Source organism: Mesoplodon densirostris, chromosome 6 (assembly GCF_025265405.1).
Source record: "Mesoplodon densirostris isolate mMesDen1 chromosome 6, mMesDen1 primary haplotype, whole genome shotgun sequence".
NCBI lineage: Eukaryota > Metazoa > Chordata > Mammalia > Artiodactyla > Ziphiidae > Mesoplodon > Mesoplodon densirostris.
In genome coordinates, this window is record NC_082666.1 from 81,039,887 (window position 1) to 81,064,151 (window position 24,265).

Below are 24,265 nucleotides of genomic sequence, written 5' to 3' on the forward strand. Positions count from 1 at the left end.
TCTAGCGTTAACTTTGTTCGAAATTTTGAGACAACCTCGAGCTTTATTTCTTTTATATTTCTTATTTATATCACCAAGATGTCTGCAAGCACAAAACATCTTTTATTTTGAAGGCAGGAAAAATGCTGGTGAAATAGAAGATTATCCAGTACTGCATAACATTAAAATTTACAAATATATACTATATTTTTAAAAATAAATGTATTTATTTTTTGCCGTGTGGGTCTTCTTTGCTGCATGCAGGCTTTTCTTTAGTTGCGGTGAGCGGGGCTACTCTTTGTTGCGGTGCGCGGGCTTCTCATTATGGTGGCTTCTCTTGTTGCGGAGCACAGGCTCTAGGCCGTGTGGACTTCAGTAGTTGTGGCTCGCGGGCTCTAGAGTGCAGGCTCAGTAGTTGTGGCACAGGAGCTTAGTTGCTCCATGGCATGTGGGATCTTCCCGGACCAGGGCTCGAACCCATGTCCCTGCATTGGCAAGATGATTCTTAACCACTCTACCACTAGGGAAGTCCCTATTATTTCTTAATTTCTTAATTATTATTTTTTATTGTCATAAGAATTCTAGTAAGTAGGCAGCCTAGAAAATATCCCTATTTAACAAAAGTTGAAACAAATTCAGGGAAGTTAAATATGTCCCCAAGATCACATAGTAATTAGTGATGAAGTTGGGACTTAACCAAAGGGGGTTTTATTTTGTTTTAAAGTTTATGATTTTTCATTTCACAATTCATTTGACTAAAAAAGTATGCCAATCATTGGTATCAGGATTGAGGCGGATAGTACTGCATACTTGAAAATCTCTTGCATTCTACTCCCCTGTAAAAAAAACAGTGCAAACTGAAGAGGGAAAAATATCTGTACTTCCGTTTTCTTTCTTTTGTGCTGTCAGCTCTGAGTTGGTTTAGTGAGTAATTTTGCAAGGCTTGCTCCACTTTGTTTTGAGCAAGACTGAACCCAGTATTTCAAACAAAAGGCAGCCCGTTACTAACTTCTGGTTGCTAGGTGTGGCCTCCTTTCAAATTCTATAAAATCAGAAGCCCAAGGTTCCACTTCCAGTGTGAGCTGTTCAGAGAAGAATCTCTCTTTAGGTCTTTGGACGGAGGCAAAAAAAAGGTAAGTCTTGGTTTTACATTTAGGTAGTTTTGGCTGTTTTGAAAACTTTTCCCATTACAGTGTTTAATGTTACTTCTGTGTCATTTATGGCTAGCTGCACTTACACCTTTGATAAATCTTTCTGTAAAATTACACTGGCTATTTATATTTTAGGAATCACAAATTGTAATGTTTTATTTTTACTTAGTTAAGAAATACAATTTTAAAAACAAGGAAACTTTGCTTAATACTGGCTTATTGTACTGTTGGTGAGTTACCAAGGAAAAGAAGGAAAGAATGTGTTTTTTCCTACAAGTTATGAGTCTTCAAGAGCTGTGTATGCTTTACGTGGAAATCATGAAGGATGGTGGTGTCTGTGGGGAGCCAGGCCAGAAGAACGCAGACATAGGTTTCAGGGATCTATCTCAAAACAGCAGAACTTAAATAATTTATTTTTTCTTTTGTAAAATAAAACAAAGCAAAACAAAAAAAAATAGATTCAGACCTCATAGTGGCAGTTATGGCTTTTGTAATTAACATTTTGAAATTAACGTTATGTTCACTCATGCAGTGTAAGTAAATTAGAGGATCCACTTATTAATCATTTTATTTAGAGAGGCTGTGGCCACATTCTTTTTCCTGTAGTCTCTGTGTCATGGACAGGCTTTTCAAGTGCTGATTTGAAAATCTAAGGGGAAAGGAAGTATTTCCTGGGTGGTGTCAGATAAGTTATCTCTTGGGAATGCCTGTACTGGCCCTCTAAAAATATTCCACTTAGTAACATCTTGATTGCTGAATGAGCTAATGGCCATAAAACTCCTTAAGAAAGCAAAAAGCATATCTAAAGTAGAGTTTTTACTGGTGTTGGATATATGTGCAAAAGTGAGAGATTTTGAATCCTAACCATATATTTGGCTGTTGTTTATTACAAATGTTCCTTCAAGAATTTTTTCTTAGCTCATTCCGAATGTTAAGTTAAATGACGTAACATATGATTTTTAGTGCTAGTTAATCAAAAAAGGTGAGCTTTTTCTTGCCTTGTTTGTGTCTAAAATTATGTATGGACCTTGAAAAAGTAATATTCTCCCCTGCTTGCAGGAATGTATTCTGGTAGGCACATTGCAAAACGATTCAAATGTGGTAAAATGCTGGTTTCATAATTTCCAAATGGCCTCTTCTCCAGAAGTTATGTTAACCACCCTGTAGCCCCAGGCTCAGCCACATCTGGCAGATATCTGACATTTGATGGATGTTGACAAAACTGTTAATAATAAATTATTAAGAAACCAGCTAGAGTTTCCTGGTTATTAAATACTTTTTCAGTCAAATGATCTGCAAAGATTGGTTTCTATTGATGTTAGCTTGCTGAGCTGGTTCTTAATCCTCTCTAGACCCATTAATTGATGACATATTTAAAACCATGGACCTATTATTTTCAGTGATAAACCAAAAGCCGTTTTTTCAGTAAATGATTTCCTCTTTCCTTAAAATGGGAGAGATTTTTATCAGAAAGATCAGAACAGATACAATTTATATAATACCTTCATTCATTATGCTAATTTTCTCCACCTCCATCTGCTTGAGGTGAAATTTAAAACTGGCACTTCAGAGCTATAATGAATCTTAGCTACTGTGTATTTCAACACTCTTATTTTTATAAATGGAGACCCTCTCCCCCACTGACGAGAAGTTAAATGTTTTCTTGAGGGCCAACAGCCAGCTAAAGAGAGTCAAAGTAGGGCTCAGAACTCCTCAATTCTTATTTTTACATCCTATAGTTGTGGATAGAAAATATTTGTTAAATTAGTATAGATATATTTCCTGATTAGCATTGATACAATATTTGTTCATTCAATAATGCTTATTAGCATACTAAGTACAAAGCATTCTGCCAGGGATTAGAGGTTCATAATGAATGGTAGTTATCACTGCCCCCATGGAATGCTGCTTTAAATATAGATAAGTAAATAGCAAGTGATAATGCAGAACAATAGGGACAAGTGTAGGAGTAAAGGCAGGATGCTTCTGGAGCACACAGAAGGTCGGTCACTCACCTCAGTGCTGGACCAAGGAAGGCCTCTTGGAGGATGTCATGAGGTGTAGTAGGCTGAGTCCTCACCAAGAAGCATCATTTACACAAAGGGAATTGGACATGGAGGATGAAACAGCATTCCAAGCAAAGGGAACACCTTACTCAAAAGTCTAGAAGCAAAACATTCATGAGACTACCTTTCATAAAGTGGCTCTTCATAAGTCATGCCGTTGTACAGACTAACTAATTGCGTTTTCTCAAACGAGTAGGTGTGGGAAAGACTTGTGAAATATATATTCGAGGGAGAAAACTATGCACAGGCCAAAGCATTGAAAAATAAACTCCCTCGGGCCGGGGTGAAACCTGCCACAGTCTCCATGGGTTAACTGTGAATGAATTTGATTCTTAAGTGTAAGCTATTAAAAATAACATTCATCTTACCATCATCTTTTTGGTCACTAGTTTAAAAGCATATACAATATTTTGGAATCAGAAGGCATGGATTTATGTATGCCTTGATGCTTGCCACTAGTAGCTAGAAAACTGCCAGAAGAAATTACACTTTGTTTACCCAGGTAGAAAATGGGAATAATGATGCTGTCCTCTGCAAGGATCAAATTTCTGCTGCTGTCTTTGCAGAACTCTGATCTTTCTCCCTTGTCTCAGGGAAGACATGATAGACCACAAAACTCAGTTTCCTCTGTCAGAAATTCTGGAAGTAGCCTTTCATGAAGCTGACAGAGATAGAAATTGTGGTTTTTAAAGTTATTAAAAACTGTTCTTCTGTAATAATTTCAAAACTTCAGAAGAGTTGCAAGAATACTGCGCAACATCACCATATACTTATTACCGAGGTTCCCCAAGTGTTAACCTTTCACCACATTTGCTTTATCATTAATTCTTCCCTTTCCCCCTTCCACCCTCTCTATATAGTTATTTTTTTCTGTATCATTTGAAAGAACACTGCAGATATGATGTCCCTATGTCTCTAGATACTTCAACCATAGTGCAGTTTAAAAAAATCAGGAAATTAACTTTCATACAATAAGCCATAGTTTTCTCAAACTGTCCAGTTGGTACAATTGCTGATGCACCATTTCTGGAATACCTTTCTCTTACATTTAGTAAGCATGGCTCCCTCTCTGTCTAGCATCTTTTTATGCATATTTACCTTCTTTAATTTATTGCTGAATGAGAGGAAGAGAGCTCTTTTATGACACATACAAAAAAATGTTCATCCCTAAAAAGTTACACATTTTTTCTTAGATAAATGAGATTGGTAGGCAGTGCATGTTCACAGATGATTAATTAGAAGAACTTTGGAATATTATTAACTTCCATATAGGTCAGCCTATGTATAAATGGTCAATTTCATCTTCAAATTAGATGATGTTAAGGACTGAGATAAACTTGGTTTCAGAGCTCATTGGTAGCCAGATTAAATATATATTGAGCCAAGGAAAATTAATAAAATAAGCTCTTAAGTACCTAGTACATGTTCTAAACATTGCAACTTAAAAGATGGAAAAAATAAAACCTGTTGTGAACTCAGAGGGTTATTAAATTTTTTTTTAACTGTACAATTCTACTTCATAGACTAGATCATTCTGTGAATAGTAAAAATATATGACAAATATTTGTATAGCATGTGGCAATCTATAAAACATGTTTGCATGTTTGTGATTTATTTATAGTTAAGAAATCTTACCTTCAAATTATTGAATGGGTTTAATCAAGTACAAAACGCTGGTTTTCATACAGAGGTTAGGTATTGAACACACAGAATGGTTTAGCAATACAATCTGAGCAAAATATTTTTGCTGTGGTATTTGTAAGGTGTGTTGCAACTATTCAAGGTTCTGTTAAAACATGTAGCTGTGTTTGAGCACTTAACTAGCAGTACATGATCGAAACTATTTCCTTGAGGGTTTGTACATCCTGCCACAATCCTTGTGTCTTTAAGCTTTGCTGACAGCTAGTGGATCTTGTTTGGCTGAATTGAGATTCCTTTTTCCTCTAATTGCTTTCCTGAGTAAGTTCTATTCAGGTTGCTTGACCATATTCCAGATCATACCTTCAGGCCATCCAAATGGCTTCAGACTAAAATCGAGGAACACAGAGGATATGTCACAAAGCTGTCTCCTCTATGGATACTCTTGTGTCAAACAAATTATTCAACCCCTTTGTTTTTGTTATTTTGTATTAAGTAATGAATAGAGCAATATCATTTTCTAGGCTTTCTCAAATTTTTTTTTGAAGAAACTCATGCATTCTGTAAGCATTTTAAGTGAAAAAATTGTGAAGTAAAGTTTCCATAAAATTTATTTTGAAGTTGTGAGGCTCATTTTTTAAATTACCTTTGACAAGATCCTTAATCTCTTCTTTGATTTCTTTTGAAGTTTTTCTTTTCTAATTGAAAAGAGTGGAAATATTGGAACACATATTTCTATAATTGAGGGAAAAGTACTTTGCTAAGTGACCAATCATATCACGTTTCGAGGATTCTACTTCATAAAGGACATGGATGAGATGATAAAAATGGACGTTTTAAATACCTGAAACCTTGCCAGAAGTTGCAAGAAGTTTTGGATATGCCAATTAAGCAAAAGAAAAACGACACTCCATGTGCCAACAGCAACTGCACCAGATTATAGTGTAATAGGAACTAAAACCTTGTGCGAAATTGTACACCATGACTTTATCTCAGGAAATAACTTTAAATTTATCAGTTGCTTGTGGGGAAGAGATTCAGTGAGTGCACAATATATTGGTTCTTCTCACAGATGACACAACAGTAATTTGAACAATCCCCATGATAATTAAGTGGAGATAGTTTCTGCTTTGGATATTATTTCTCTCATGTATTTAATCTCATTACTTGCAACTACAGCCATTTTTCAGCAGGTGTGGACTGAAATACTTTGTCTGAACATGCCATTAAGGAATCAGGTTATGGGTTTTACTCCTCATGAGTCATTTAGCTTCATAGCAAGAATTTAAAACTGCTAAGATTATCCTTCCAGCCTCCTTCAGATGTACTCATGATAGCTGTCTCCAGAGAAATAAACAAAAGGGTATGGAGAGATAGATCAGTGTAGACCTGGAGCTTGAGCTCCTAAAAAAAAATCCCTGGACAAAAAGGATCATTGATGGCTCCTTTTGTAGATAACTCAGAGAATGCGTTAATTTTTAACATACTTCAGGTTTTAAAAATATACATGTTTTATTAAATAAAAATATTGCTGAACCACGACAGCAAGTCAGGCAATTTTCTTTAAGATAGAGTTTTCCAAAAGAGGGCATGCATGGTGCAATTTCACTCTAATGAATTCTGTTAGAGCAAGGCACCTGCTATAAAATAATCCTTTTCTGGGTTTTTTATGTTGGGTAAAAAAACACATGTAGGACTAGTGTTTAGACAGCTCAAATAGGAACAAATGTGAATGTAGTGATTACTCCAGGTACTGAAATAATTTTATACCACGGAATGGAAAAGAAAACTGAATTATTTTGGGGAGAAATATCACTTGAATATCTTTCTATAGAGTTTTGAGTCTGAATCCACTCCCGCAGATTAGTCATAGATTATTTTACCTTATAAATGTCAGTATTATGCTCTTTCTCTACCCATTACTTTTGTTCAAGTCCTCATTAGTCCTACATAGATTCTCCCACAACTTACTAAATGGTCTCTAATCTTCCCTCTTGCTCATCTCCTAGCCATTCTCTATGATACAGGGTGACCTTTCTGAAATATAACTTTCTTTTTAAAAAATCCATTGTTTATCCAAACCTTTGGAAATATATTTAAACTTTTAAATTTGGGCTTCTGTTAACATTTCTTGCTCTAGTAAACTTCTTTCAACTTCCCAAATATGACAAGTTTCTCTCTGTTTTGTTCTCTTTAACTTTTCTGCTAATCTCAACTATTCTCAAGAGAGGCTCAGGTCACCAAGAACTTCCTCTAAGAATTGTTCTTAGCTTTTGAATTTTCTTAGGGAGAGCACACACTGGCTTCAAGTTCTTTGAGCCAAGGGATGTTTCAATGTTTTTGCGCCCTCAGTGCTTGGCATACAGTGGGTGGTCTGTAAATTTAGAGCAGTGAAGTGAAACACCAGCTCCTCTCTTCAGCCTATATGCTTACTTATAGAAGTCATCTGATCCCTAAGGTGAAGGCTGAATATGCTGAGAAAGAGCTATGTTTCAGAGGCTATGGGTTTCTGTTCAAGGGTAGTAGACTCTCTTTCAAAAAAACCCAAATCTAGCATTTTATGATGCTCCAAAGAGTAATCCTGGAAAGTAAAGGCAAGGCTGCTCTATGTCTTGTGTATGGAAGGGGGTGGAGTGGTGTGTATATGTGGTGGGTTTGTGGTTTGTAAACGCATTGACCTGTTTTCTTTTCAGATCCTTCAAAAATGACAATGGTAACTGAATTCCTCAAGCAGGCGTGGTTTATTGACAATGAAGAGCAGGAATACATTGTAAGTCAAGTGACAATGAAATAACTTAGTTAAATATTAAAATAGAAACTAATGTAAGTGAATGGACAGTAATTTATTTCTCACTCATCCACAGAAAACTGTGAAAGGATCCAAAGGTGGTTCTGGGTCATCAGTGATCCCCTATCCTAGCTTTGATCCATCCTCAGATGTTGAGGCCTTGCATAAAGCAATCACAGCTAAAGGTAATTCTGTCTCCCCAGAACAGTCCCTCCTAGACATTTCAGAATGGCTACTAAAAAACAGACATGTGCAATTTAAAGAGTCTTTTGTTTTGAAGATAAAAAGATTTCCTTGTCAACGAAGATATATTTCCTTTCTCAGCACTTGGGAAATTTTGGTCAAATCGGTAGAATATCTACTTCTACAACAGATATGCTCACAAAGCTCATTTCTAACAGGCTCAATGCTGAAGTCAACACCTCTGCTCACATTTAGGGTTTGAACTAGGAAACAAACACTGCAACACTGAGGGCCAGGAACAATTTCTTCCTCCTTTCTCATTCAAGTGAATGGAATGTCATCCCAAGTGCTTTCATTTGATATGCAGTATCGCATCCATATCCCAGTCTGGTAAAATTTGTACTTCTTCGTTTTGTTAAGAACTTCCTTTGAAGCATCTTGATAATGAACCATTTTATCTCGGTTACTGATGATGAAGAAAATTGATTTTAGAAGTCTAGGGGCCCTTTATTTCCAGGTGTGGATGAAGCGACCATCATTGAAATTCTAACTAAGAGAAACAATGCCCAGCGTCAGCAGATCAAAGCAGCCTATCTCCAGGAAAAAGGAAAGGTAGGTTGGAGTGGTTAATTGAGATAATTAATTTCAGTCATATTTGTGATTAAGTATAGATTTTGAAGCACAGTTGCCTAGTTCTGTCAGTCTCTAACCACCGTTTTTCCATTACAACTAAGATTACTGTATTTATCCTCTTGGTTGCAATGTAATCAATTTTAGCAAATTTCCTGGTTTTATATATTGTTTTGTCATCTTGATTCTTTGCCCATGTCATGTGGTGTTCTGTATTGGAGACAAGCCTTTAACTTGAACATAACAGACATCAAGATTACTATTGGCAATAAGAAATATGTTCTGATTGAAATGTGTCTTCTGCTAAAACTTAAACTGAACTGTTTAATGTCTGAATGTAAAGTTTATACATATAATTCTATTTTAAAAGTAAGCTTTATATTTTTATACAAAAAATGGCAATTTTTTTAAGGAGTGCAGTTAGAAAACTATTTGATGTCTGACTATAGTGCTTATTTGAACAGTGCAAATCCCAATGGTTGGAAAAGTTATTAATACATTATTTTTATTTTTATTTTTTATTTTTTTGCGGTATGCGGGCCTCTCACTGTTGTGGCCTCTCCCGTTGCGGAGCACAGGCTCCGGACGCGCAGGCTCAGCAGCCATGGCTCACGGGCCCAGCCGCTCCGCGGCATGTGGGATCCTCCCGGACCGGGGCACGAACCCGTGTCCCCTGCATCGGCAGGTGGACTCTCAACCACTGTGCCACCAGGGAAGCCCTAATACATTATTTTTAAAGTATTCTTACTACTGTTTCTGTTAATACACAACCCCTATCTTTTGAGTTTTGTGATTTCTTCCCTGTATAAAGGATTGAGAACCCTGTCCTTTAAAAAATTATCAATGAATTCAGTAAATTTCATTCTAATCACTCTAGATCTAAAAGATTAAGATACTAAATATCAGGTACCCTTTTCTATGTAAAGAGAAGGAGCTCTAAAAAATGGTTGTGTTTAGGACTCAGCAAGACTATCTAAAGATCAGGTAACACCACATTACTGTATCACCCTGCATGTTATTTACTAGAAGGTTATAACATCTCCTTTTTATAGCCCCTGGATGAAGCTCTGAAGAAAGCCCTCAAAGGTAACCTTGAGGAAGTTGCTTTGGCTCTGTTGAAAACTCCAGCCCAGTTTGATGCTGATGAGCTACGTGCTGCCATGAAGGTAAATCATCTAATTTAAGCAAAACTCCTTTCCTCAAGAGAATGTCTAATCCACTTATGCCTCTTACTGTATTCTCAACAACTAGTATAGGACCATCAATCAGTGGTTATAAAATGAATAAGTGAATGAATAAATAAATGTTGGTGTTAACAACTATGTTATTTCCACTATCTTCATGATGTTATTATATATCATAGATCTCTCTTTTTACGTATTTGCCCAAAATATTTGCTTTAAACCCATTTTGTTTTTTGTTTTTTGTTTTTTGTTTTTTTGCGGTACGCGGGCCTCTCACTGTTGTGGCCTCCCCCGCCGCAGGGCACAGGCTCCGGACGCGCAGGCTCAGCGGCCATGGCTCACGGGCCCAGCCGCTCCGCGGCACGCGGGATCCCCCCGGACCGGGGCACGAACCCACGTCCCCTGCATCGGCAGGCGGACTCCCAACCACTGCGCCACCAGGGAAGCCCCCCATTTTGTTTTTAGAGCACTATAATAGATAGACCTTATTGTAATTATTAAATATTGTGGATATTTACTAAATACTGTGAGAAATTTACTAAATGTCAGATTCGAACAAATTTTGGGACACAAAAGCTAGTTGATATTCTTGAATGAAGATTTTTCTACAATTCTTTTATTCTTCTTTTTCAATTCAGGGCCTTGGAACTGATGAAGACACTCTGAATGAAATTTTGGCATCAAGAACTAACAGAGAAATCAGAGAAATTAACAGAGTCTATAAAGAAGGTAAGTTTTAATGTCCAACAACCCAATTGCCTTAGTCGGGAAGGAAATCTGATATACTTCAAAAAAAAATTGAGTGTGGATGTTAATTATGGGGACTTTGGAAACTACATATTAACATATTTCTTCATTGTTTATCACATGTCTACCGCATGCACATACTGTTACCAGACACATTAGAGCTGCTGGGGTGCAGATAAGGGACACAATTGTCTCAGCCCTCATCAAGTTTGCACTTTAATAAAAAATGTTCCTTTGGGACAAATGGCCACATATTATTGCAGTGGAAAACTCAATTCAAAGAACTAAATTTAAAGAATTTCCTAAAAACATTTCTTATCTTTCTGAGGTTTATTTCATAAAAATGTCCCGTTGTCTTCCATTTTGAAAAGATAACAACAACAAAACACCCCAGACATTTGTCCTTGAAAAAGTACAGAGCTTGGTGCTTATAATTCTCTGACGGAAACTAACTTTACCATTATGAGCATAAATGACTCACTCACTTTCAATGTCCAGATAGATCCATGGGGATGAAAGACCAGCAGTGGCTCATGTTATCTATTCAGTGAAACATCTCATTTCAGTGGTATGCGCAACAATATAAAGAGTATCTGCAAGTGGGCCCGGGCAGTGCTGGGTCTTTACTATTTTCCTTTTCTTGTTTCCTAAGTCCCCAGCTTTTTTGTTTTCCCAGCTTAACATGTAGCACCACAGAGGATATTTCCGCTTGATTTTAATACCAAACATAGAGAATACAATAGCCCTTGTGTATTATTTTCACAGCAATCTAATAAAGGAACCAGAATAAGGAAGCTTTTAACTTCATTTTCTGCAATTCATATCTCATTTTCAATATTTATCTTAAATCCCTTTATCAGTGAAAACCATCAAGAGGGGCATTATTATTAGTTGTGGGGGTTTTTTTTGTTTGTTTTGTTTTGTTTTTTGCGGTACGTGGGCCTCTCACTGTTGTGGCCTCTCCCGTTGCGGAGCACAGGCTCCGGACGCGCAGGCTCAGCGGCCATGGCTCACGGGCCTAGTTGCTCCACGGCATGTGGGATCTTCCCAGACCAGGGCACGAACCCGTGTCCCCTGCATTGGCAGGCGGACTCTCAACCACTGCGCCACCAGGGAAGCCCTATTATTAGTTTTTTTCTTTGATAAAACATAGTTTACAAACGTAAATATCCATAAATTATTCCCAACGTATAGTTCAATGACAGCTTATTAAATTGTTCTGTCTTCTAGTGAATTATAAATTCAATTACTTTTTGCTAGTACAGCATTATTTTGCAAGTTAAGCATGGGTGTTTAACAAAGAAAAGTTTTACGTCTATATCTAAGGTAGACGGGTATACATACACACATGCATAACTAAAATATATTACATATAAGATATTTATCATTTTTAAAGTAAATATATACTCTGTGTTCAAGCAAGTTCCTCTGGTTTATTTTTTAAAATAACTGTTCTATTCATCTCATTGCTTAAATTCTGGTATGTTTTATTTCAGAATTGGTTATTTAATAATGTACACCTATGCAATTTATTCTCATTAGCAAAAGCTTTAGGGCTATAGCTTTTCACAGTATTATCTAAATTGTTTTAATTGCCTTATAGGCAATAAATTTGATGATCAGAAATTTTGCTTGATCTGATTCCTCTATTTTTATTAAAAAATGATAATATTTGAAATGTGTCCCATAAGTCATTGAACACTTGGCATTGCAAATTGTGAGCCAATATAGAGATGTCAGGTATTACTATTATCACCATTACTTATCACTAGTTTAATACAAGATATACTTTTCTTATTTCTCAGAACTGAAGAGAGATCTGGCTAAAGACATCACCTCAGACACATCTGGAGATTATCAGAAGGCTTTGCTTTCTCTTGCTAAGGTATAACTCAAATAGTTCAGGAAATGCCTCTTCTTTTATGAAAAGTAAAATCTTAGATTTCGTCTCTCTAGAAATGAGCAATTCATTCCTTTTCCCGCAAAGAATATTACTCATCTGATTTTAAGGGAATTAAGTAAATCATGTGATTACATGCTAGAAAACCACTTACAAAAGAATGGGATATTTTTCAGGGTGACCGATGTGAGGATGTTGCCGTAAAGGACGACTTGGCTGATACGGATGCCAGGGTAAGCAAGTACTCACAAATACTCCTAGAATCCACTTTCCTACTTCAAATAGGTCCTACCTGAGGTGAGGTACCACTTGAGGGCCTCCACATGAAAGCAAATCTGAGATCCTCCAAAAGGACCATAGTACCTAGTGTCCATTCCCTGAATGATGCCTACCTTTCTGCATTCAAGCCGTCAAAGAGAGGAAATGTGGTCTTTATGTTTTCAGTATATTGCACTATTCATGAAGCTGGAGAGGAATGAGAGAGAACAATGAGAATTTGATTTGTTATTCCCAAGAATTGTTTTGTTGAGAAAACAGAATTTTTATTTTACCAGGTATAAGAAATAAAGTGGAAAGAATAAGCACATCTAATATTCTTTTAACAGTGAACATTGGTTTAGAGGTGTAAGTTTATATTGTAAAAATACTATTGTAATGACATTAAAATTATAAAAATTAGAACATTTATATACTTTGAAGCATATCGTTATACATAGTTTCAGCGAGGTTGCTTGTTATTTATACATCAATCCATTGGCAACATTAGAAAAACTGTGTCATTTTAGGGCCTGGACTTTTTGTTAAAAAAAAAAAAAAAGACAGCTATTATTTACATATGCCTTCCTCATGGGATAGTATTCTCTACAAATTCATCACAGTGAGTTAGTAAGAATGGAAACTTATTTGATCACCTCCACTCACTGTACCAGTACATTATCCTGCACATAATAAGCATTTATTAACTTTTGTTGAATGAATGCATATATATCAGATGTTTGCTTGGAAAGTCCAGAATAACTTCTTATGCCCATTGGAAATTTGACCATTTTAATAGAAATTGTGCAATCATACCAAAGAACCAAAGTAGCATTTGAATAGTTGCCCATAGTAAGAAATTACTCTTATTTGCTTGTGATATTTCTGAATTTGCTTTCCATTTTAAGGCTATCAGGGCTCTTAGATGTATATTTATGGCAGCTACATGGATTAGTGTGACCTAGGAAGAGGATGGTAATTAACATTTCAAAGTTAATAGAGCATGTTTGTGACAATAAGGCAGGCATTATCTTTTCCATTTGCAAAAGAGGAAAATCTGTAGTTTAATAAGGTCAAACTATTTATCTAAGATTACAGAGCTATTAAGTGGCACAGTCAGAATTTGAATCCAGAAATTCTAACATCAAAATTCAAGATCTAGGTAATGGTTGAATTACTGACTTACCAGTACCATTTGCTGAAAACTACTTTGAACAGTTACAAGTAAAATTAAAAATTAGACAGTCCCTTGGAGTTGCCTTGATACGGAGTGCAATCTTAAAGCAATTTAATTTAACAAACATTTATTCTGCAAACATATATTCAGTCTCTAGGGTTCGCAAGGCACCTTGAGAGATACTATGGAAAATACTTGACAAAATAGGGTTCCCATCTTTAAGGAACTTATAATCTTAGCATTGCCTACTCTGATTGTATTGGACACAGCAGCTGCTGCCTCCAAAATCTTTGAAGAGATCTAACATTCTTGTGCAGATAGCAAGTCAGCAGATAGTCAAGTGTTTATTTTTGTGTTTCTTGACAGGCCTTATATGAAGCAGGAGAAAAAAGAAAAGGGACAGATGTTAATGTGTTCACCACCATTCTTACCACCAGAAGCTCTGCCCATCTTCGCAGAGGTAAGAATAAAACAAATGTTCCCTGGGATTGTTTATAGAAGGTGCAGGGGTTTTTTAGGACAAATAAGAGAAAGGAAAGAGAGAAATCTTAATCATTGTCATTCTGATACCAAATGGATGCAGTGTTCCTGACCCCTTCTTGCTATTTGTGCATTTGTCCAGCTTTGTACCACCACCATTTTATAGTATTTGAAACACATTTTATGACTTTGGCATGTAGAACATTAGTTTGTTATTTTTACTATTTCCTTTCCCTAAAATATTTGGAATAGGTCTGACAACATATACACATGCAACAGAACAAATGAAATTACAATGAAGAAAAACAAAAAAAAACTCATGGCTGGGCCTCCCTGGTGGCGCAAGTGGTTGAGAGTCCGCCTGCCGATGCAGGGGATACGGGTTCGTGCCCCGGTCTGGGAGGATCCCATATGCCGCGGAGCGGCTGGGCCCGTGAGCCATGGCCGCTGAGCCTGCGCGTCCGGAGCCTGTGCTCCGCAACGGGGGAGGCCACAACAGTGAGAGGCCCGCATACCGAAAAAAAAAAAAAAAAAAAAAACTCATGGCTGAGTGAAGAAAAGAGTATCTAGATGCTGCAGAAACAAAACCCAAAAAAAGAGTTCTTGCCCTTGATCACAAGATTTAACTCTTGACTTCTGGAAGTCAAGGCAAAGGGAAGGTCATGATGATTACCTAAAGTTTATTATTTTTATAACAGCACTCCAATTTCTAATGTTAAAATTAAGAGAAATCTACTACACAGATCTTTATATAAGGAAAGATCCATTTGTTATGGCACTTATCTCTGATGTAGTGTTATGGATGTCAATCACATGCCACTTCTAATAAATATCAACGTTTGCAAAAATTTCCCCAAAATATAGAGAAGCACCAAAATAGCCATGTAAGTTACATTCCTCAGAGAAGATGATGTATCCAAAATATGCTCAGTTGAATAATTAGCTTTAAAATGTGTTTTTTGAAGTTCAGTCCTCCTAAGGAATACTTTGACTCAGTTGCCCTGATTTTGCTCAAGTTTGCTAAAGAATAGGATGTTCTGTACATCTCTTAGTTTAAATTTAATATTCAGTGTTTCAGAAGTACTCCAAGTACAGTAAGCATGACATGAACAAAGTTCTGGACCTGGAGTTGAAAGGTGACATCGAGAAATGCCTCACAGTTATTGGTATGTAGTCCTGGAGGGGGAAGAGTTTTCTAACTTGAAATTGCATTGTCAATGCTGTCCCGTAATTTACAAAATAAAATATAACAAAACAAAACAAAAACACAGATGTAATTTATATTTCAAATAGAGGCAACATGTAAGATAATGGCAATAAATATTTAGCTAAAGTTATACAATGGCCTTATTAGTAATAACAGATATTATTTCCTTTTTTAAAAAGATGGGCAGGTGGACAATACTTACTGAGCACCTACTTATACTACCATGCAATACACCAGGCTGGGCATGGCACAAAGGAAAGTCAAAATGGTCATTAAGAGCATAGGATTTGGAATTAAATAAATGCAGATCCACATTCTGGTCTGTCACTTGCTAATTGAGTAATCTTGGGCAAGTCCAAAGGATTTGATTCAGTAGGTCTCTGGTGGCTTCTGAAAAGGTCTTCAGAAGCAAAGGATTTTAAAGGTTTCCCATTTTATTCAGATGACCAGTCAAGGTTTGGAAACCTGCATTTTAAAGCAGTGCTTCTCAAACATTAATGTGCACATGAATCCCTTGGGAATCTTGTTAAAATGCAGATTCTAATTCAGTAGGTCTGGGGTGGGGCCTAGATTCTGCATTTCTAACAAGCTCTTAGTTGATGCCAATTCTTTTGGTCCATAGACCACACTTTGAGTATCAAGGTAGAGAATCATACTAACGGACACATCTGTTAGTATTTTATAATATTTGGCAGCTGCCTTATATTTTAAGACTGTCCTGTTCCACTTAAAATTTTTTTCTTATTACAACATGAAAAACTATTTCTTCCATGCCAGCATGACCTTTAACACCTACTAGCTTCCCTGTTTCTATGAAGAGTATACTCAGGATAGCATGAAATACTGAAGTTGCTATTGGGTAGATTTAAGATAATAGGAAAAGAGTGATGTTGTCAGAGAACAGAATATTCAAAGTCACCATCTAGAAAGTAGCTTCTTATAAGCCAAATATCCCATATTGGTAGGAGGGGTAAGGAACAGGGATGGAGAAGAGAATCTTACTTGTAAAACTCTGTATTCTTGTTTCTGTCACATGCATCTTTCTTTTTTTGGTGGTAAATCTGTCAACTAAGATACACCTCTCTTGCAGTGAAGTGTGCCACAAGCAAATCAATGTTCTTTGCTGAGAAGCTTCATCAGGCCATGAAGGTAACTTTCAACATATGTGATTTGCTTAGGGAAAAAAAATTATGGTGTATGGAAAGAAGAACAGAAAACCTCATATTGTTTGAAAATTACACTTATTTTAATATCTTTCCATTAAAAAGAATTACTTTTCCAACCAATGCAAGAGGTAATATACTTCCTTATTAGAATAAAATTCTCTGTTAGATTTGTTATGTTCTTTTATAGGTAAGATAGTAAGGTGAGCTTGAATGTAATTTGTAGATTATGCATGATTTTAATAAAACTTCAGTCAGCAGAGGAAGGGTGATATACTTCCTTTTTTAATGTATGATTTTAGTAACCTACTTCTGCTAAGGTTGTAAGTTGCACAATCTCCCCCTTTCTAAGCTTCACTTATCTTTTTTATTATTCTGTCTTCCATGCCATTGCTTTATATGTCGTTCTAAGATTTTTAAATTTTGTTCTAAGATCACTGAAGGGGAAGGTGTTATTAAGATGTATTTGAGATACCTTAACCACTTCACTTTAACTTTATCGTTTAGCATGCATCTTATTATATAGGTTGTCACCTCCATGCTTGTATTGTGACGTTATGAAATTGGCTTTTTTTTTTTCCTTTGCCACTTCAAAATAAGGAAGTCTTCAGAGAACGATCTAACTATTCAATTAATAGGAAAGAGTCCCTATGAAGTGATAGGCATTGTGCTACTAGGTATCAATAGTAGGCAGTACAGTCCCTGACCCCATGCCTGCTCTTATCTAGTGAGGTAATTAGATGGGTAACAATGAAAACCTAGTATTGTAAAAGAGCAGAAGAGGGGCCTGTGCCCCAGGCTTTGGAAATCAATGTAGCCTTGCTCTCAGCTAAACTAAGACCTGATATTTGAAAAGGAATTAGCCAGAGGAGAGCAGAAGTGGACGAGATGAAGGGATAAAGCAAGACTGGTCCAGGAGGAGGAGATACTATGTCTCTTTCTGGATAGTAAACATAATTAGAGCGATGGTGCATGGTGGAAGAAGTTGTAGAATTAGGCAGGGCATTGTAAGCCCAGATAAAATTATTGGTTTTCATCCTAAAAGCAGCAGAAGGCCATTGAAGGTTTTTTTTTTTGGTGGGGGGTCGGTGGGGTTTGCTGTATGTGGGCCTCTCACTGCTGCGGCCTCTCCCTTTGCGGAGCACAGGCTCCGGATGCGCAGGCCCAGCGGCCACGGCTCATGGGCCCAGCCGCTCCGCGGCACATGGGATCCTCCCGGACTGGGGCACGAACCCACGTCCCCTGCATCGGCAGGCGGACTCCCAGCCACTGCACCACCAGGGAAGCCCCATTGAAGGGTTTTAAATAGATGAATGGAAAGATCAGATTTATAATTTAGGAAGTTTACTTCATTTGTAATTATTGAATAGTTTAGACAGAGGAAAGACTGGGTGGTAGAAGACCAATTAGGAGGTTATGAAAGCTCGTATATATGCTGCTGATATCACAGTTTGGTTTGTGTCATTTTATTACCACTTGTATAAAGTGTGTGTGTGTATTTTAATGTGGTGATAGTTTCTCCATAGAAACTATATAGGTGAGCTTAAGAGCTTCACATTCAAACCCATATCCTGCCTTATTAAGAGTATGCTCTGAACATGAGGGACACTTACCATCATTTGTTTTGGACAGGGTATTGGAACTCGTCATAAGACACTGATCAGGATTATGGTCTCCCGTTCTGAAATCGACATGAATGACATCAAAGCATGCTATCAGAAGTTGTATGGCATCTCTCTCTGCCAAGCCATCCTGGTATGTTGTGATTTTCATAATGCTAACCCCACAAATGACAATACTTTTGCAACTTCTTCAAAGAGAAAGGCTGACTTATTGTATCTGTAAATTTCATATGTAAGATTAATTTGTTATATTAAGATACAGGGACTTCCCTGGAGGTCCAGTGGTTAAGACTCCACACTTCTACTGCAGGGGGTGCAGGTTCAATCCCTGGTCAGGGAACTAAGATCCTGCATGCCATGTGGTACAGCCAAAATATAAAAATTTTTTAAAAAGATACATAATTTAAAGTAAACTGAACTTTCACTGGTAAAATCTACTAGTGAGTTCTATAATGAAAGATTCTGCAATTTTTTCAATAGTCATGGAAACAGTTTCCCATACATACATTTAGCAATCAAAATATTTTAGTAGAGAGATATAATGATTTATATAATGATTTATGATCAATGAATACTGATCAGAGGATTTGAAACTTTTTATTCTAACTTTTTCCTTAATTTTGTCATATGTGAAATATATAAAATACATGTTCAAGTTAAGTAAAAAAAGACAAGTCAAGGGGTTTTGAACTTAATGAAAGATAAGTGACTGTTTAAATTCAATTTGGCATTTATATTGGATAACTAAAATCTACCAAGAAAAAGTGAGAATATCATGGGCTTATAACTTTCACTCTGGTTGAGCAAGTCAGAGGTGATACGAAATTATATTGTGTTATACTTAATTCTGTGTGGTATTTCATTCTTGGAAAACAATGGCTCTAATATATAACATGATCAATTCAGAGAAGTTTGCAATCTGAATTTTGAAAGCTATTGCTTTTCATATAATAATTAAAATATCAGTTATCTGCTATATGAATTATATTATTTAATTAAGTAAGTGATATTATTATCCAAGATTCTAGAAAATAGATGTACTGTGATGTATGTTCTACAACTGTTAAGTCTAATACAGTAATTATTCTCAATTTAAAAATACCTTCTATTGATTATGGTTTCAGGTAGCATTAAGTATACTTTATTTTTTATCAACAGGATGAAACCAAGGGGGATTATGAAAAAATCCTGGTGTCTCTCTGTGCAGGAGACTAAACATTCCTTTGATGATCTCAAGCTTTTTGATCAGAAGACTTATTAACCATATCTTTCCATTCCATATCATAGATTTAAATAGGAAAACTTCTTCAACAGGAATATAGTCTAGTAACTCCTTCCTGAAAAGTATAGCCTATAAATAATTTTTTATTTCAACTCTATATAATAGAGATACATTTTTTAAAAATATATTTACTCCAAACTATAAAACCCCATAAAGAGGTTATTCTAGTAACATTGCTTGAGAAAGATGTTTATGTCACAGAAAATAAAATGATTTTATAGGACAATTGGTACACCATTGGTTCTTCTATTCTGATTTTCTTTTGTGTGTAATGCAGTTGTTTGATTTGATGTCAAGGGTCAGGGGCCTGAATTCTAAATTATAATCCTCTAATGAAATAGATTTTACATATTAAACAAAATAAAATATTCACAGAGTTAGAAAATGAACTTCATACATTTTACCATCTGGGTACAGATTATTGAGAGAGTATCTTAGTATAATAATGGATTTATTGCATCAGTATTGTAACAATTGGATATTCTGCTATATTTCATGAACCAGTATAAAGATGAAATAGCAACAGCAATAAAATTCCTCACTTTTTAAAAAATGGTAGTTGCAGATTTTCTAAGAGACTATCAAACTGCTTTCCAGAGTGGCTGTACCATTTTACTTTCCCATCATAAATGCATGAGTAATCTAGTTTCTCCTCTCCACAACCTCACTAGCATTTGATATTGTCACTATTTTGTATTTTGGCATTGTTTATTTTTTATTGTTGACTTTTTTTTTTTTTTTTTTTTTTTTTTTGCGGTATGCGGGCCTCTCACTGTTGTGGCCTCTCCCGTTGCGGAGCACAGGCTCCAGATGCGCAGGCCCAGCGGCCATGGCTCACGGGCCCAGCCGCTCCGCGGCATATGGGATCCTCCCAGACCGGGGCACGAACCCGTATCCCCTGCATCGGCAGGCGGACTCTCAACCACTGCGCCACCAGGGAGGCCCTATTGTTGACTTTTGAGAATTCCTTATATATTCTACATATTAGTCCTTTGTCAAATATGTGGTTTGCAAATATTTTCTCAGTCTATAGCTTGTATTCTCATCTTCTTAATAGAGAAAGACTTTCTCAGAGGAAACATTTCAAGTTTTAATGAGATTCAATTTTTCAATTTTTCCTTTCATTGATTTTGCTTTTGGTGTCACATCTACACACTCTTTACCTAACCTTTGGTCCTGAAGATTTTCTCCTGTTTTTCCTAAAAGTTTTATAGTTTTCCATTTTACATTTCAGTTTGTGATCCATTTTGAATTAATTTTTGTGTAAAGTGTGAGATCATACCTTGGTCAAAATTCTTTTTTTTTTTTTTTTTTTTTTTTTTGCTTATGACTATCCAGTTGCTCTCATACCATTTGTTGAAAAGGTAGTTCTACTTCCATTGAATTGCTTTTGCACATTCGTAAAAAAAAAAAAAATCAGTTATTTTCCTTTGAGAGTATTCTTACCACATAGGTGGTAATTTAATTTATCCATTCCCAAAAGAACTGAGTTGGGTATTTGAATTTCTGACTATTCTCACCTTCATTCACCTGACTGTAGCTTTATTTTCCTTAATTACTGTCCTTCACTTTCCTCCATGGACACCTGTCCCACGCATCTTACGGAACAACCATGATGACTTGGCCCATAACGTATTAGCCAAACTGAGGCTGGCCAAACTGAGATATGCTGCTTATTACAGCACTGATTTTTTTAGTTCTTTTGTTATTATACATGACACCTTTCTTGTATGCTGGATTGAGAAGGAGAAGTACCTGAGTGGGCAATCAGAGGGAACCTGGGGCTGGTTCATTGAGACAGGATGGATTTATCCAGGTATGTTTGTTATCACTGTTCTAAACAAGGTCAAGGTGGTACAAATATTTCTGCCAGTTAAGATTGCATCCACACTCTTCCTCTTCCAAATTAATTTTAAAGAAACTGCCTAACCTAGTTATTCTTCTTTGCCTATCTTAACCATCCCTGTCCATTATCTGCTCTTTTCTGCTCTCCTCTGGAAGATGACTTCTAAACACTTTACCCTGCAGGCTCTCTTACCTTCTGACTTGTGGCTGAATTCAGCCCTTTGGGGGAGCTGGTAGAAGATGGGAGATCAGGAGGAGATATCCTTCTGCTCTCCCTGATCCTACACAGATTTATTAACGATGTGTTCTTCTATAATTATAACATCTTCTGGTTGGCCAAGCTCTCAACACTTTGCTTTCATGTCACTTGGGTCCTGGAATTCCTGCTGGTGCTGGCCCTTGGGTGCTTCAACATTCCATGTTGGTTCCTTTAACCTGCTCCCACCTCTGTAAATAGTCCCTTATTTAAAACTATCACAAAACTCCCAGCTTGGTGTGCCAGCCATTTCCAGCTAGGACTCTGTATGATGATACTTTCCAAAGGTGCTAGCCTAATTATTTTATCAAAAACTACTTGAGAGGCTCCTGACTAAATTCTAGACTCTAGAATAGGTAAGTGGATACACACTTGAATAGGAGAGTATGTAGTAAGTAGAGATATAAAAAAACATTTTAGAAGATAAAAATATATAGCTCTCTATGATCCATGAAAGAAAAAATTGATTAGACTTCATTAAAATTAAAAACTTCTGCTCTGTAAAAGATACTGTTAAGAAAATGAGAAAACAAGCCACAGACTGGGAGAAAGTCTTTGAAAAACAATATCTGATAAAAGACTGGTATCCAAAACACACAAAAGAACTCTTAAAACTCACATAAGAAAACAGCCTAGTTTCAAAATGAGCAAAAGATCTCGACAGGCACTTCACCAGAGAAGATACACAGATGGTAAATAAGCATATGAAAAGATGCTCAACATCATATGTCATTAGTGAATGGAAAATTAAAATAATGAAATACCACTACACATTTATTTGAATGACCAAAATCCATTCCAAGTGGAGTAACAGAAAAATCTCATTCATTGCTCATAAAAATGCAAAATAGTACAGCCATTTTGGAAGACAGTTTGGCAGTTTCTTACAAGTTAAAGATAGTCTTATACAATTTAGCAATCACACTGCTAGGTATTTACCCAAATGAGTTGAAAAGTTATGTCTGCACAAAAACTTGCACACAAATGCTTATAGCAGCTTTATTCATACTTTCCAAAATTTGGATGCAACTAAGATGTCTTTCAAAAGATTAATGGATAACTAGCATATACACAGTGGAATATTATTCAGCCATAAAAAGAAATGAGCTATCAAGACATGGAGGAAAAGGTATGTATTAATCTTAAACACATATTGCTGAATGAAAGAAGACAATCTGAAAATTGGCTGTATGATTCCAACTATATGATGTTCTAGAAAAGGCAAAACTATGAAGATAGTAAAAAGATGAGTGGTGGTCAAAGGTTAGGGAGAAGGAGGGAGAGATGAATAGGTGAAGCATAGGGCGTTTTCAGGTTAATTAAACTATTGAGTATAGGGGGCTTCCCTGGTGGCGCAGTGGTTGAGAGTCCGCCTGCTGATGCAGGGGACGTGGGTTCATGCCCTGGTCTGGGAAGATCCCACATGCCGCGGAGCGGCTGGGCCCGTGAGCCATGGCCGCTGAGCCTGCGCGTCCGGAGCCTGTGCTCCGCAACAGGAGAGGCCACAACAGTGAGAGTCCTGCGTACCGCAAAAAAAACCAAAAAACAAAAAACTATTGAGTATAACACTGTAATGGTGGACACACGCATTATGCACTTGTCAAACCTATAGAGCTCTATCATACAAAGAGTGAACCCTAAGTATAGATTTTAGATAATAATAAGGTGTCAATATTGGCTCATCAATTTTAACAAATGTACCCACTAATCTGTTAACAACAGGGAAAACTGTGAGATAGGGAGAGAAAGGGTATATGGGAACTCAGCGCAATTTTGCTGTAAACCTAAAACTCTCCTAAAAAATAAAGTCTATTAAAAAAACAGTTCTCAACTTTTTAAAGCTTATAATATATCCAGAAAGAAAGAATCATGCAAAAGATGATAGTATAAAGTAATAATGGTTATATACAGACATATATGAAATACTTAGTAAAATAAGAGAGTAACAAAATCGGGAAAAGCTACAAAATGGAAAATACTTGAAGGATTAGTGGTACTTCATCCTGTTGAATTATTGAATGAATAAATTTATTGAGAATTTCCCATTCTTATGAACTATTCTTAGATGTTTAAGAATTTTTTTTAAATTTAGTCTTCAAACAAGCCTGTGAGGAAAGTGTCATGTGCTTTTTACGTAGGAGTAATCTAAAGTTCCCAAGGTCACATGACTTGCCCAAGGTGAATGAATGAACATAAATTTGAACACAGGTCTTCTGACCTCCAAAGCTACCTATAGGAAGAAAGACCAAGAAAGGAATGAGACTGAATGAGAACCTGCTTCAGACACCAGATCTTTTGACAAAGATGTTATTTTAATTAAGGAGCAAAAACCAAAATGCCCTCTGTTGCAAATAAATAAGTACAGTGATTTTTTGTGTGTGTGATTCTTTTTTTTTTAATGTTTTATTTATATTTTTTCAACTTTATTGGAGTATAATTGCTTCACAATGGTGTATTAGTTTCTGCTTTATAATAAAGAAAATCAGTTATATATATACATCTGTTCCCATATCCCTTCCCTCTTGCGTCTCCCTCCCTCCCACCCTCCCTATCCCACCCCTCCAGTCGGTCACAAAGCACCGAGCTGATCTCCCTGTGCTATGCGGCTACTTCCCACTAGCTATCTATTTTACGTTTGGTAGTGTATATATGTCCATGCCTCTCTCTCGCTTTTTCACAGCTTACCCTTCCCCCTCCCCATATCCTCAAGTC

At 36.5% G+C, this 24,265-nt stretch overlaps 1 protein-coding gene across 1 annotated transcript; it reads left to right on the top strand.

Moving 5' to 3' along the window:
* The first annotated feature begins 1,003 nt into the window (after positions 1-1,003).
* Positions 1,004-19,689, top strand: ANXA1 (annexin A1). The gene is made up of 13 exons (XM_060102315.1): positions 1,004-1,112; positions 7,528-7,604; positions 7,699-7,807; positions 8,323-8,417; positions 9,488-9,601; positions 10,258-10,348; positions 12,172-12,251; positions 12,443-12,499; positions 14,065-14,158; positions 15,249-15,344; positions 16,476-16,534; positions 18,181-18,303; positions 19,329-19,689. The coding sequence occupies exons 2-13, from the start codon at positions 7,539-7,541 to the stop codon at positions 19,383-19,385; spliced, it is 1,041 nt and encodes a 346-aa protein (XP_059958298.1). The 5' UTR covers positions 1,004-1,112; positions 7,528-7,538; the 3' UTR covers positions 19,386-19,689.
* The last annotated feature ends 4,576 nt before the right edge of the window (positions 19,690-24,265 follow it).